General features: G+C 33.8%; 1 protein-coding gene across 1 annotated transcript in view; it reads right to left on the reverse strand.

Moving 5' to 3' along the window:
* Positions 1-7,191: 7,191 nt before the first annotated feature.
* LOC129905249 (uncharacterized) overlaps positions 7,192-17,003 on the reverse strand; it is an 82,673-nt gene continuing 72,861 nt past the window's right edge. Inside the window, exon 3 of the mRNA XM_055980684.1 lies at positions 7,192-7,586. Within this exon, the coding sequence (XP_055836659.1) occupies positions 7,300-7,586 (287 nt within the window). The 3' untranslated portion in view covers positions 7,192-7,299. The remainder of the gene's footprint in view (positions 7,587-17,003) is intronic.

Below are 17,003 nucleotides of genomic sequence, written 5' to 3' on the forward strand. Positions count from 1 at the left end.
GCAACAAGATTTCATTGGCAACACGAAAATTATTTCTTCTTTTTGAAGCTTTTGCAATAAAAAATAACCATCTCGTTTCCGTATTGTAAATATTACAATTTTTTAAATGGTTTGAAACTGCAAATATTACCGTTACTTTGCCAAATCCAGAACTTCTTGACAGTACTTGAGAACCTGAAATATAGAGCTTTCGATTAATAATTTTCTTTAAATAACATATAACCATGCTGCAAAAATAAGTATAGATAGTAATCAATGCTTTGGTAATTAATAAAACATCTTCCAGGAACATTTCAAGTTTATTTTCGGCCCATACGACTACTTCTCTGTTCCCTTTATTACTACAATATTTGCGAAATACTAAAGGCGATTTTAGCATCATCATAGGGGGTGATTCTTCATATAAACCCAAAACAAACATGTAAGAGTTTTCATACAACAATAATTTCAATTCCATTTTGATATCCTTGGATATATCAAATAGTTTGAATAAATACTTTTGCAAAAAATCTTCATTTATATTCCAATAATAAAGGTTAGTGGAAGAAAGAACTTTTAACAAAATTTCGAAACACCAACTGTTACGAAATTGGAAAACTCTATGTTCATTTGATGTTTTAAATTTATTTTAAAATGAAATTGAAGTTTTTGATCAATATTATCAAAACCTGTTGAAATTGGAACACTTACGGTTTCCTTAACTTCTAGTTCCGCGGAATCCTTGCATTCCTTTAACATACAACTATTTAGGGAATTATAAAATATTCCCATTAATTTTAGAGTTTGAGTTTTCGTTGGAACAGTAACTATAAAATCTTGTTCATCAAAACATAAGCAACTAGAACTTATTTCTACTGCTGATGGGTAAGCAATCCCATCAAGTTCTTTTTCATTATACAGATTTAACTCTGAAATTTGTAGATCTTGAGTCTCACTTGGATTACCAAAGATCATACTTTGTTCTGTTTTAGAACAAATCAATAGAGAATCTACCCTTTCGACTTTTTCAATTTCTTCTTTATCGGAATCTTCATAGTTCGAAATTGGTAGAACTTTAATTTCGATTGGATCACTAAGGATCCTGTTTACTTCTTTACTGAAAATTGGCTTTTCATTCCCCAAAGGACCATCAACGGTCACATCATGTTCCTCCGCTTTGGAAGATACAAGTTTTTTATTAGTTTGAAGATTCACGTCATGTTGTTCTTCGTAAGAACATGCTTCGCTCGAAAATAAGTGCTCTGCTTCAAATGACGAATCACTAAGGATAATCTCAGTTTCCGTACTAGGAACCTTTTTTTCTGCATGAAGCAAAGTATTGTGATTGCCATTGCAAATATCACAAGAACCTTCGCCACAACTTTTGCTTAAATGTTTGCCTTTCAAACATTTAAAACAAAGTTTATTTGCGATTAACTTCTTCAACTTTTTCTTGTAGCTCAATTTAATAAATTTGGCACATTGATGAGTGAAATGAAAGGAATCACATCCCATAGCGCAATTATCGATTGAAGGAAAAGATGCCTTTAAAATAGGCTTTTTTTCTTGATGGGCTTTTAAAACTTGAGATAAGCTATCCTCCAAAGGAACCTTTTTCCTTTGAACTTCTGCAATATTTGAGAGCTTGGTTTGGCGGGTTTCGAAAACAAAACGCTTTTCTTCTGTAGCTTTTTCAGGATTTCTCAAGTCAAAATCATTTTCTACTGACTCTTGAGAAGAACACTCTACAAGGGGTTTCCACAACATACACTCTTCTCGAACATTCGAGAGTTGCGTTTTGGAACCAAACGTAAAGTTTGTATTTTCACACTCTTCATTTGAAGCTGTGTCTGAAGTTTCTATAGAAGGGCAATTGGATGCAAAATTCCCGCTTCTTTTACCAAAGGTACAGTTTCTCAGTAATGGCCATTGAGGTGCAATTTCCTCTAAAGGAACTAGTTTCCTTTTTTCTTCTCGCATATATGAGAGATATGTATCTGAAATACTTAGGATGTTTCTAAAAGAAGAATAATCCCCAACTGAATTAGTAAGAATTCTTTCGGATTTTTTAATTAAAAATTTGAGGTGTTCTGTTGTCTCATCCTCCGATCCAGTTTCTGACACATATTCATCAGATAACTGTTCGGCGCAATCTCTTGCCCTAAGAAGAGAACTTAAGCCTTCAGTGCCTGTTAGGAAGTCCTCCAAAACTTCCTCAAAGTTTTTAATGGCTCGTTTGAACCTACTAATCACTTTGCTCGACACCTTACTTATTTTTGAAGCCTCATTTAATTTACTCCAAAGGTTCTTACCCGATTGTATTTTGCTTCTTACCTTTGCAGCGCAGTTCGTCCTAAGGTACTGCATGTTACCACTGGCTCGTAAGTCTGAGTCGGATTCCTCAAACAGCCAATCCCAGTGGTCCAGTTGTAGTTTCCATTCAGTTAATTGCTTCCTTCTCTCCTCAAGGCTGGCCTCAAGCATTTCCCTTTTTAAGCTTAAAATATGTTGCCCGATAATATATTGGCTTTTTACAAGAGACATATTTTTAATTTATACGCGGAACACTTGGAGAAGAAAGAAACAAAACACAAACTTATAAGGACTTGTTCCTTATTAAACTTCGACTACACGCACTTTAGAACATTTTTTTTTTTTTTTTATTAATATTGTGTGCTCGATAAAACACTAGGGGTCACCATGAAAATTCTCAATCGAAATATCAAAACACAAGACACAACATTCCATTTTGAATATAAGAACGAACTGTTTTATTGCATTAAAACTAAACTACATTACAGCTACATATACATATATGGCTTATATCTAACTTACTTCTACAGATACCTAAGACTATTTACATAGATAACAAACTGGATAACGACGGTGTGATACAGAGAAGCATTTGTTTGTAACACGATCCACACAGATGTGTGTCATAAACACAATCAGTGTGAATCATGTATACAAGGATCTATGCCATATGCCGTCGCCGTCCACTTTGAACCTTAATATGTACATAACATTCCTATGGTCATAAAATATTATCTATATTTAAATGATGCTTAAATAGATAATTAAACAATAATGTTTGAAATAAAATTTATAGAAAAAAACATGACATTTGATATAAAATCTAAAGTTTGCTATCACAACTTCTGCTTTTTCGGAAGTTGAGAAAACCAGAAGTTGATCAACTCGAGAGTTGAGAATCGAAAGTTGAAACTGTCAACTTTTAGTGAAGAAAAACAAAATCTCAAGTTGAGAATAAAAATCCTCAAGTTGAGTTCAACTTCTAGTGAAGAAAATGGCTCTTAATGACTGAAATAACTGCTCGACAGGTACCTACTGTGAAATTTGCAAACGATTTTATATGGCAGTTTTCAAGTGCACAAAAATACTTATAAAATCGGGTATTTCAACGAATTTGGAACTTACTTCGGAGTAAAATTAGAAATCGTTTTCCTCCATTTTCACTTGATTAGGCATTAAATCTATGTTTATCGAACAAATCGAAAAAAATTAAACGAACTTGTCTTTCAAGAAATATTCTGCAAGCCTTTTTCGTATTCAATTTTATAGTTTAGATTGTTTGCGTAGTAATTTTGATACGTCAAATCCTAGTTTATCTTCTGATGTTCCAAAAGAGCTAGGTTGCATTTGAATGCACATTTGCATTTGAATGTTGCATTTGTTCACATATTCGTTATATTATGAATTTTCCTCGCAGTTTTGAGTTTAACTCTGATAAGTTTTTTGCTACATATAGGTAGGTATCATGAATTATAAACTCTGCAACCATTTTAGATAGCAAGACATGCTGGTTTAAAGACTTTTATAATTAAAAACTAAAAAAATTCCAAAGCCCCAGAATCGTTGGTAGGTTAACTCAGAATATTCGCTTCCTAGTTCACTTTAAGAAATCACGTAACTTACCATGATTTAACCCACGAGATCTTATAAAATTTGTTATTTTTTTTTGTTTTGTCCCATATTTATTTGTTGATTAGGAAAAAAAGGAGGTGCATGAGCATGTGTGTCGAAAGCTGTGAACATAAAATCTTAATTATAATCTAGAACTCAAAATTAATAAAAATGTGGACTGGGCCGCAAAGTTATTCGTTGTGGGCCGCATGCGGCCCGCGGGCCGCAAGTTTGACATGCCTGGCCTACACTATCCGCTGGAATCAACGAGACAATGGCGGCAAATGGCGGTTGTGCTTAAAACTCTAAAAGACTAAAATAAATAGCAAATTTTAAATGTTTCTTGTTTAAAAACATATTTTACCTTATTTTTTCGCTCAAATAATGTATCGATTTTATTTATGAATATGTGTATTTTTATCTAATTAGTTAAATAATCAGTTTTAAAAGTTAAGATTAGAGTGTGAACGGAACGTTTAAAAGTACCAGAATTTGTATCTTTTTTTACTAATTTTTAACTTTGAGTGTTTAATTCGACGTTTAAACATATTTTAATTGACAAGCAGTTATTATTTCTTGGTCTAACAACTATTTAACTATAAGAAACCAATATTGAATCCTTAAAATTGTCACTTTCGAATAATAAGGTTTTTTCCAAGTTTTCCTACTGTGCGCCGTGTCTTTGGTGATTTTCTTTCGTCTTAAACGAGTTATTTTATTTTAAGATTTAAGTTTAATTAAAGAATTGTTGGTTTAACCAATTTTTTAGTTTTTGTTATAATTCAAAGAAAAAACTTTAATTTCCTGAAATAATAGTACAATTTTTAATAAATTTTTGATTTTATATAATTTACCTAACTTACGTTGAGTCTTTTTCTTTAACCTTTTTTTGGTCAACTTTTCGTTATAAGAATTTCAATCAAAATGGCAAATTTGCCGGATAGAAAAAAAATTATATTTAAGAATGAGATAACTATATTTCTGTATCTCTAACGGCCATATTATTCACTAGTTTAAAAAATACATCTGGATGTAAAGAAATTGAAATGTGAAAAAATAATCCAAATCCATAATATTCACTATCACACAGAGAAAAAAAATAGTCATTTTTAACTATTTTCATAGTTAAAATCGGGATGACTATTTTTAATTTGTATTTATTTTATCCAGATGTATTTTTTAAACTAGTGAATAATATAGCCGCAATAGTTTATTTTTAATTGAAATTTTTGCCGCAATGCTAAAAATTTCAGGTGGAACGGGTGAAAATGGCGTCAGTTTTTCGTGGATGCTGCCTTAGTTCATCGATGTATAAGGCGTTATCACGTCAAAATTTTTCAAAGTCGTTAGAGCAATTTTAAAAAAAATACTAATTTTTTATAAATAATTTAAAACCTTCACCTTCAAGATGTTGTTGTTGTTCAAAGATTATATTAAAAAAAAAAGTTTTATAATAAAACTGGTACAATTAAAAAGTTTAAATGACCTCAAAACCCCATATGCGTTTCGCCCAGGTATGACAGTGGGCTCATCAGTTAAGCGGCCCATAGACACCACACTTGTGTGCACACCGGAGCGACAAAATCAAAACTTTTTGATTTTTTTTGTGTCGGTGTCATGGTCGGTGTGCCGTTTGTGGTGCGGTGTACTCACAAATGTGCGCACAAGTGTGCACACAAGTGTCTTGTCTATGGGCTGCTTCAGATGCCGTCATACCCTTACTAAGACCCAAAATTTTGGTCCATGAATAAGACAGTTATAAAAATCACAACCTGAATAGACTGTGAATTTTAATATTCTAGGGGAATAACTTAATATTCTGAAAACAACTGCCCGTGGTCAGGCTATTAAGTAAACAAAGGAAAAAAATAATGAAAATTATTCTTGCACAATTGCCCGTGGTCATAATAATTTTCTTTGTTTACTTAATAGCCTGACCACGGGCAATTGTTTTTAGGTGCAAGAATGTAACCATGTTCCCCTAGATCCTAGAATATTAAAATTCACAGTCTATTCACTTTGTGATTTTTATAAGTGTCTGTATTCATGGACCAAAATTTTTCGTCTTAGTAAGGGTATGACAGCATCTAACTTATGAACCCACTGTCATACCTGGGCGAAACGCAAATGGAGTTGAGGTCATTTATACTTTTTCATTGAATTATATTCAATCACTCCGCTCAAAAATAAAAATAATTTTCATTATTTTTTTCCTTTGTTTATAAAACTGGTACGACATTTTGTAGAAATCACTAATCAACATCAAAACCAAAAATTTAAAAAAAAATTCAATGTCCGGTTTTCGAAAATTAGATTTTTCAAAATAAATTTTTTAATTTTTTTTAATCCAAAAAATTATTTTTTTTTTAATTTTATTTTTTGCTTACATTAAAATTATATACTATAACTGTTTTTTGTTTCACAAAAAGTTTCGTTGAAATCGAATAAGTAGTTTTGAAGAAAATCGGATTAAAAAAAAAAAACAGTTCTACTGCAGGTACCGTTAATAATGATTTTCAAAAAAAGTTTTTTCATTAAAAGATAGACCTTGGCTTAAAACTTACATTTGATTTTGAAAAAAAAACCTTGGAGCCATATTTGAGAAATTTCAACTTTAATAAAATCGGTATATGACAAGTACCGCTATTTTTGATTCAAAAAAATTAATTCTACTATTTCTAAAACTACTTTGAACTACTTTTGCTATATTGAAAAAGTAGTTCAAATCAGCTTTAAGTACATACTAAGCAGTAGATAAATGTGCCCTTAATTATGAAAGTGGACTAAGTCACTCCAAAAAATGGCCTCAAAGCGAAATTGCAATCAATAAACTTTTTTATTGCTCCTCTAGTGATTTCATAAAAGAAATATAATTAAATCGTTATAAAAAAATTATTATGTAAGTTTTTCTTTAAACAAGGCAAAAAGTGACTTAGTCCACTTTCATAATCATGGGCACAAATATTCCCCAAAGGAATGCCGCTATTATAGCTCCTATATCGTAGGTAAAAATGTGACAGTTGACAGTCAACATGTCAACAATAGCCTTAGCCGATTCCATCCCAGTCAATTTTTATTTTTATGTATTTAACTTCGAAAAAGCCTTGCCTGTTTGGCCGATATGTAAACTTAGACCAAAGAGCAAAATGATAACGTTGAACTAGATTTTCGTTATTAAAGAAATAATTTTAAATCACAATGTCAGAGTTTTGAAAAGCTTTTTATTTTTATGTATATAATTTTCTTTCGACGTGACCTTTTACTATACAAAATAAAAACATGCACAGATATATTTAGTTGTTCCTTTTATTTATATTAGTTTCATGAAATGTAGCTATACAAAAAAATTATATTTCTTGCAAATATCACATTATAATTTAGTTTTTAAGCCTGTATTTAGTCAATTTTCTCAATCTTCGGTGTCAGCAAGTGATAATTATTAAACTCATCAATAATATCTGGTATTGTTGACTTGGGTATATCTTCGGCATCTACATTTATGTTTGGAATGGTTGTATTTTCTTGTGTTTGTACTCCTTTTAATGATACTAGTGCTTCCAATAATTTGCTTGCCATTATTTTTTCGAATTCTAGACGCTGTCGTGCCAGTTCCAAGCGTTCTTTTTGAATTTCATTATTTTCATTTTGTGAATCGATTAATTTATTGATTAGCAATTCAAAACCTAAAAAAAAATTCATTTTATTTTGATGTTTTAGTTAAGTAAAAAGATAAATGAAGAAAAATACATGACAAATATCTGGCCTATAAGGTGGGTGACCTTCAGGTCACGCAAAGTCTCAAAACCGGGGTCGTTAGTTTTAGACAGGAGAAGCAATAAAGTTTTCCCGTATTGGTATTTCGTAAAATCATGTTTTGCTAAGTCAAGGGTCCAACCCAGTGTTTCCCAACCTTTTTGTGACATGCCTTTTTGTGACATGCCTTTTTGTGACATGCCTCAATATTCCAAAATCCCCATGTCCCCCTGCCATCGTCATGGCCTCACAAAATGTGTAACCCTTAAAATCTTAAATATTAAAAAAATTTATTTCTGGAATTATGAAAATATACATCGCCCTAGTGTTGCAAAACTGTTGTAAGTCAAAAATTTTTTTTTGCTTGAGGTGACATCATATTTTACACAGTAACTTTATATTTATATATCTGATATCACTGTGTTACAAAATAAAAATCATGTCAATTACTTTGGAAATGACCTAGCATAGGTTGTAGGTATTACTGAGTACATCATATTTCGGCATGTGAAATTTTTCGTAGACCATCAAAATTTCAAGTTATCATCAAAAAACCGTTTTTCAATGTTTTCAGATTTCAACGATTTTTTACTCAGCCATTTTTTGGTAGAACAGTAATTTTTTTCTATCATCCCACATTTAGGAGGAAGGGGCAATTTTCTAAAAAAAATTAAAAATTTCACAAAAATATTTAAAAACAATGGCAACACTTACAACTATAAAGATATTTTTTTCAAAAGCCAGAATTTTGCACTTAATTTAAATTTTGAAATCAAGTTATTTCAATCAATTGTTTATGAAATAATCGAATTCAAAGTCAAAAATTGTGAAAATAAGCTTTAAAAAACGCACTACATAAATACTATTTTTCTTAAGACTGTGTACTTCAATACGAAATTGGTTGATAAAGTAAACTGCCTTAATTATAGGGCTGCCATATAAAATTTTATTAATGTCGGGACAACAGGTCTTAAAAGTCGGGACAAATAAAAAAATACATGAAATCGAAAATTTATAAAAATAAAAAGAAGAAAAAAAGTAATAGAGCATGTGTTATTCCAAACTTTTCCATGCATTTGACTTATTGCTTACATATTATGCAAAAGTATGAATTTTATTGGTAAAAATTCCATTTTTTGAAAACTGGACTTAAGGAAAAATAGCCAAGTTTCCTCCTTAAAAATAAAAACTATCAAGTGATTGATCTTTTAATAAATGTAGGTACCAAGCATCAATTTCAATTAAATTTAACGTTCCCTTTTGAAAGAAGTAGTTTAAAAAATGTTATGCGATTTGACAGTTTTTTTTTGAAATTTTTAATGTGGACTTTAAAAATAATTGAGAATGAATAAATTGAAGCTACAAGCTTTTTATGTTTAAAATTTTAATACACAACAGAAAGTGAAAGATATAATGGACCAATCATTTTACTTTTCACACATGTTCCTAGTAAGGAAATGTCAAGTTTGATAAATCTGTTTTCAAGAAAACCCATGATAACTCGATCACCACCACCAACATCGAGTTCAACCGGGCAAAAGAGTCTGCCTAAACTGCCAGAGCGTGCAAAAGATGACTCAGACAAAAAAGAAAGTCTCGAAAAAGACAATAACGATCTTCGTCAACGACTCGACGAAACATTGAAACTCTATAAACAGTTGAAAGAAGAAATCAATTTTCTAAGAAATGAAAATGAGGCCTTAAAGAAAGCCCATCAAGAAATCGATCTTCTCCACAAGGAAAATGATATATTAAAAAAAGATCAAATTCTTAAAGAAACAAAAACAACTCCACAGCAAGTTGTTATTTACGAATATAAAACAGACGAAGAAGAGCTAGAACGTGAAAGGGAAAGATCCTCCAAAAAACGTAGAGGGTGCTTCTTCTTCCGAGACAGAAGAAGTAAATGCACCAAAAGATACAAATATGAAAGAAAAACCGGTTAAAATAAGGCCACCGCCACCGATTAATGTTGTCGGAGTTGCGGAGTTCAATGAATTACAAACCATTTTAAACGCGTTACCGCCAACGAATTTCAAAGTTATCTCGCTTAATAACAACAAGTGGGAAGTTTGTGTAAAAGTCTCCGATAATTATCGTCTCCTTTCGCGAAGACTGAACGAAGAAAAAGTAGAGTCGTACACATACGAAAACAAGTCGGAAAGACCTCTACGCGTCGTGGTGAGGGACTTACACTCTTCATGTCAAAAAAACGACATCATTAATGATCTTAAAGAAAAGAATTACAAGATCTTAGATGCTGAAAACATAGTCAAGAAAGAAAGACAACAAAAAGATAAAGTAAAGAAACAGTTGTGGTTCAACGTGGTCTCCCACTATTTATACTCACGTTTGAGAAAACAGAAAATCTAGAGGAAATCTACAAAATCAGAACAATACTTAGCCTCGTAGTTAAGATTGAACCTCTAAAAAAACATACAAAACAAGTCCCTCAGTGTAAACGCTGTCAAGGATTCAACAACACGCAAACTTATTGTTAAAAAAGAACCTAGGTGTGTGAAATGCGCGGGAAAACATTTCACCGCAGATTGCACCGGAAATAGCAAGAGTGCATTAATTGCAACGGAAGTCACCCGGCAAGCTATAGAAACTGTGAAGTAGCTTAAAAGATGCAAAAACGCCGAGAAAAAATTCATGCCCAAAGAAAACCCACAAAGAACGAAACTTCTAAGACCCCTAAAAGGGTAAATACAACAAAACCCGCCACTGGCAAAGAAAATCAAACGCCAACAACATCAAACCCGTCTTCAAAGAAACGTAATGGAAACTCATACGCTGAAATGGCGGCTACACCCGTTATCAAAAATAGTTCCGAACCTGTCGCATTTTCTCAATGATTGGCTATAATTTTGTCAAAATTTGAGGATCAGTTGAAACTTAACAAATTTATGTCTGAAAGGCTTTCTAAACTCGAAGATTTTATTTTATCCAACACTATACAAAATATAAATGATGGAAAAGCTTAAAATTATAACATGGAACGCCAACGGATTATGGCAAAGACTTGGAGAATTAGAAATGGTTATGCGGGAAAAAGATATTGACATTTGTCTGATATCAGAAAGCCATGTAAAAAAAGAATCAAAATTCAATATCAACGGTTTTCTTGATTACCACGCAGTTCATCCTTCGAACAAAGCAAGAGGCGGAGCATTATTATATATAAAAGATTTTGTTAAACACTCGATAGGTCTTAAGCTTGAGCTTGAATCGATGCAACTTATAACTGTGCAAGTTGAAACTAAGCATAGCATGATGTACTTAATATCTCATCTATATACTGCCCTCCGCGGCACAAAATTGATAAAAATGAATTTTCAAACTTGCTAAAATTACTTAGACAAACTTTTATTATCGGCCGCGACGTTAATGCAAAGCATACGTTTTGGGGTTCTAGATGCATATCTCAAAAAGGTCGAGCGTTATATGAAGCCGGTATGGAGAATAATTGTGACTTCCACTCTACTGGAAAACCAACTTATAGGCCGGCAGATAACTCGAAAATACCTGACCTGATTGATTTCTTTATAGTCAGGGGAATGCCGTCAAATCGAATTAAAATAACGTAATGCTTTGATCTTTTATCTGACCACTCTCCCGTTAATCTCACTATGAGCGAAAGCCTTGTTAAAGTTGAAATACCACCTAGTCTAACAAACGGTAAAACTAACTGGGAAGGCTTTAAGAAAGATATTGAGGATATGTGATGAGTTATTTGACCAAGTGATTACTTAATTAGAGATGTTTGAGAAAATTCCAATTTTTTTCTCACCGGCTGTTTTTGTCGTAATGGCAATCTTGACATCTAAAAAGCTCGAGTAGAATACAAATACAAAGCTCCTATCGATACCGGCATGGAAAGAGAAAGATGTGTTTATAGGAGTATAGTGTATGTCCCCAAGTTATCCGAAAATTTCAAAGAAATTGTAAAGAAGAAGGTTGAATCCGTATCTTTAGCTTATAAATCCACAAAAACCCTTACATCACTTTTTAGTAACATGAAAACAAAAACAGAGAAGGATAAACGCACTGATGTCGTTTACAAAATAAACTGTCTGGGCAACGCAGAAGAAAATTACAACCAATGTTACGTCGGCACCACAAAACAACTTTTCTTCGTCAACGAATCTCCAACCACAAATCAGACATCAACCCAAAAAGCACCGGCAAGACAGCACTAGCGTGTCACAGTGTCGAACGCGGACATAAACCAGATTTTGACGGGGTTGAAATCTTGGAAACGGAAAGACATACTTCGAAGCGGTACACTTTGGAAACGCTCCATATAATTAACAACAAAAACAACATGAACCGCAAGCAAGATACCCAAAACATTTCATCCGTTTACTGCTCACTTGTGAAAGGGAAAAAGCCGGACTAAGCTTCATTTCGAAGTGTAAATTAAATAAAACAAATAAATTTTTTAAAAAGTAACTTTATTAAACTCAACTTAAATAATATCAAATAATATTATAAAATTTAAATATGTTTACAGTTTAACCTATTCAACTAAATGTATGTTATTTTTGCTATGTTTACCTAAATTCAAATAATTGTTAAAAATTGTAAGTTCAATCACTTTGTTTCACCATATTTGTTCCAATGTTTATAATTGTTCAATTTATATATTTTGTAAGTAAAAGATCCCCTGAAGAGGATGGCAATCACCATCGAAATGTCGGGAAACTAATGAAATTGTTGTTTCATTAAAACACCATTACGACCAAAACAGCCGATGAGAAAAAAATTGGAATTTTCTCAAACATCTCTGATATTGAGGATAATGTTGAATAAAGGGTATCACTACAAACACCTCTTGAGCTTAAGAAAGCGGTACATAATTTTGTGCATACTGTTCAAAAAGCCGCATGGAACAAAACCCCTTATCAAAGAGAAATTTCAGGGTACAAAGACGCTAAATATCCCCAAGATATAAAAGACGTACTTAAAGAAAAACAAAAAGCGCGCAAGAAATGGCAACAAACTCAAGCTCCTCAACACAAAGCTAATCTAAAACCTTAGTAATTTGCTTAAACAGATGATATCAGACTTCAAGAACCGCGTTCTAAAAATTACCTTGAAAATTTAACAGCAGGGAAAGAATCTAACTACTCTCTATGGAAAGCGATAAAAGCTACGAAAAAACCAAAGCTGAATGGGCAAGAAGCGGCAAAGAGAAAGAAAACGTTTTCGCTGATTATCATTCAAACCATTCAATGGGCAAGCATTGAATGATAGTATAAATATGAATAAAACGTCAAGTGAAAGCTTCATCACAAGAAATGTTACGCTCACCGAATTAAATAAAGAAATTTAGAAGCTTAAGCCAAAAAAAGCACCAGGATACGACTTAATTACTGCGGAAATTCTTAAAATGCTCCCACGAAAAGGTTTAATAAACCTCCTATATATAATGAATGCCACTCTTAGGTTAGAATATATTCCAAACCAATGGAAAGTCGCAGAAGTAATAATGGTATTGAAACCTGGAAAACCATCTCACGAAAAAAAATCGTACAGGCCCATATCACTTCTTCCTGTAGTGTCGAAGGTCTTTGAAAGAATATTTCTTCAGCGTCTTCAGCCAATAATAGAAGAAAGACGTCTTATACCTGAACACCAGTTCGGCTTTAGAAGCAAGCACTCGACGATTGATCATTTTCCGCGTTAGACACGGAAATTATTACTCAGACTTTAGGGAAATAGTGGCTGGGGTACCACAAGGTAGTGTCTTAGGTCCCATTCTGTACCTTCTATTCACACGCGATATACTTCAAACTGAAAACACAATTGTAGCAACTTTTGCTGACGATACCGCAATACTTGCAGTAGGCAAAACAATTAACGAATCGACAAGTAAATTTGCAAAATGCTCTTAATAATGTCAATGAATGGACACAAACATGACGAATAGCGCTTAACGAATTCAAGTCAGTCCACGTGGACTTTACGTATAAGAAAATAAATAGACTACCTGTTTTTATTAATACTACTCAGGTCCCATTTGCAAATGAGGCAAAATATCTCGGTATGACTCTCGACGCGAAATTAAAATGGAAACCGAATGTTAAAAATAAATGTGATCAGTTAAATATGAAATTAAGAGAAATGTACTGGTTGCTCGGACAACATTCTAGACTTAGCATTGAAAACAAATTATTAGTTTACTAGCAAGTAGGTACTTAAGCCTGTCTGGACATATGGTATTCAACTCTGGGGTCACATTTAAATATATTACAAACTTTTGAAAATAAATTATTAAGATCATTTGTAAATGCGCCGTGGTATATAAGAAACGAAGATCTTCATAGGGATCTTGGAATCCACACGGTTCGCGAAGAAATAAAAACTTTTGCCAAAAAGCATAGAAAACGGTTAGTCGAACATACTAATAGAACAATACTAGAAATTCTCGACGAGACAAACTTAGTACGACGTTTGCGAAGGACTAAACCTTCCGATTTGGTACAGTGAAATTTTTCAATTAAATTCCTTTATTTCAAAATATCGGCATTGATTAATATAAATTTAAATGCTTTAGAGATTTATTTGTTTAACTTCCTTTAAAATATTTTTTTTTTTATAACAAAATTTAAAAACCTTTACTTAAATGATTTTATTTAAAACAAATGTTATTTATTTATTTTTAATTATCATCAGTAGGAACTCTTACCGGAAAGTTACCTACAACACGTAACTTAACTTCGATAAAGATAAATTGCTAGATAAGTTCCATCTGAACTTAGTTGCAATCGGGAGGAGGAGGTGGTTTTAGTGGTTAAGAGTCCCACATATCTATGAGCACGCGTTTTCCGGTCCTCATAGAATCTTTTGAAGATTTCAACACCTACCCACGGACAAAAAAAAAATACATTCTGGCAGACAAATGTATTTTTTTTTCTTTTCATTATTCGTATCAACATTTTACTACTACACTACCAAATCCTATTACTTAAATACAACGAAAAAATTCGTTGAGCCAACAGCCTCTGTGCCAACAAAATTTTGTATCAATCAATGTATCTTAGAAATAAGTTAACTTTAAGTCAATTGTAAATAACAAGTTCAATAAACTAAATCGAATTGAACAACGAAAATTTAATTAATTTTTAGCCGATGAAAAATTTAACTGGCTCAACGAAATGGCTTTCATACGTTAATGAAGGACTTCATCAATTAACGAAAACTGTCGTATTTTAATGAAATTCCTTCATAGAATTTTTTGATCAATATTAATGAATTTTTACAACACTTTACGAAATTTTTCATCAATTAACATAAAATTTAATAAAACTACGGTGCGCAAAAATTAAATTTTAAATTTTATGTTAATTGATGAAAAATTTCGTAAAGTGTTGTAAAAATTCATTAATATTGATCAAAAAATTCAAATTTAATAAACCTACGGTGCGCAAGCCCGGCAAAAATCCGTGTATCAAACCCTCCTAGTGGGTGCCGGGCGGTAATGATCATCACAGTTTTATCTTGTACGTTTTTGGCAAGATGGTGATCAGCTAAGGTCAGGTTGCATAGCTGTATTGTTCTTAACTCCTCAATAGTTAAATAATCAGAAATGCAATTTTACCATCGATACAAGGTTCCTAATTTTCAGTGGTGGGGTGAGCGTGCACATAATCCGTGCCGAAGAAATGGAAGGCTGGGGGATAAACCAGTCGTGAACGAGCTCTTTCGGATGCCTTGGCAGGATCCGTCATAATTTTTGCCTTGCCCCGGTAATCGGCTCTGCCGGGGTTGACCTTTTCTTTCCGACCTACTCGTGGGACCTTAATTTATTTTCAAATCTTTTTAAAATGAACAGAGACAAGACAGACGTAACAACATCCGAATTGGAGGATGAACTCTTGGCATCAAGCCAAGAAACCATTGTGGATAGCTCGGAGACTGCTAGAAGTGCTAGCGCTCCTAAGCAACCTCCACACCCCGGAAGCACAGCTGGTACAAGTAGTACCTCTGTGCCTCGACCATATAAAGCCCAAATAAATCCGTCGGGTAGCAGTGCTACCGACAAAAACCTCAAAACAGCGAGTTTGCATCGTAGAGTGGACTTCAAGAGGGCTACCTTCTTTCTTAGCAAGATTGCTAAAAATAAGGAAGCTGGAACTCCGCACGAAAAAGATGCCGCTGATAAAATCAGGTACGAAAAAATTGTTGAAGAGTACAACAATCTTTTTGTTCATCCCGAAAAGACCGCCAAGAGAAATAGATCTCTTGAGGAGGGTAACCCTCCTCAAAAGAAAGCTAAAACCGGCGGCACCAAAAAGAAAGGGCCACCTCAGGGAGCGGCGCAATCGCGCACTTTAAGTGAGATCGTCAGGGACGATCTTCAAGTGGCGATTGTAGATGAGCTCTCCACTGACAACAAAGGTCTGATATCAGTGTGGAACTCCATCGAGGCCAAACTCTCTGAGATGGTCTTCCTCTACACCCTATCGGCAAATGAGGGTCCCTACCCTAGTTTCGACTCTGGTGAGATGCTCAGGGGATACAGGGTAATTAAGTGCGAGGATGGGTTTTCTAGGGATTTCCTTAGTAAAAGTGTTGATGAGATCAGCACTAAATGGGATGGTTTGAAGCTCAAGCTTATCCCAGCTAAGGAGATTCCTAAACAACCACTGGCTCGCATTTGGCTGCCCCTCATGAGTATCAAGCCAAGTGGAACGGAGCTGATCCGCAGTCTTCAGAGGTTAAACCCGCTGATTCCGATGCATGACTGGGCAGTCATTAAGACTGAAGAGCCGCAAAAGAACAGCGCGTCTTACCTTCTGAGGATCTGCGAGGTTAGTCGTGGGGCTCTCGAAAAAGCCGACTTTAAACTCCGCTTTGGCATTAGGAATGCCAAAATAAAGATTCTGCAAAGTCAGGAAGCGGACCCTAACCTAGTTGAGGATATCGTCGAGGATGACGATACCCCCAAAGAGGCAGGGTTCTCCGGCGAGAGGCTGGTAACTGACGATGCAGAATCCGATACAAATTAAAAACATGCTGCACGTCGTTCAGGTTAATCTGAAGCACTCTAAATGTGCTTCAGATAACCTGAGAGTTTTCCTAAGGGAGGAAAACTTTGATGTGGGCATCATACAAGAACCCTGGATTAATGGCCTCCGAGTGAGAGGTCTCCAAGACAGCCAATATGACCTTTTTTACAAGCCCGTCAGTTCGAGCCAAGGTAAGCCAAGAACATGTATTTTAGCTAAAAAACACTTAAAAGCTTTTTTGTGTCCCAATCTTAGCACCTCTGATTTGACCGTTGTCAAATTAGAGGGTTCAAATACTGATGGACTACTTTTGGCATCTGCGTACATGGC

This window comes from Episyrphus balteatus, chromosome 1, assembly GCF_945859705.1.
Source record: "Episyrphus balteatus chromosome 1, idEpiBalt1.1, whole genome shotgun sequence".
Lineage (NCBI taxonomy): Eukaryota > Metazoa > Arthropoda > Insecta > Diptera > Syrphidae > Episyrphus > Episyrphus balteatus.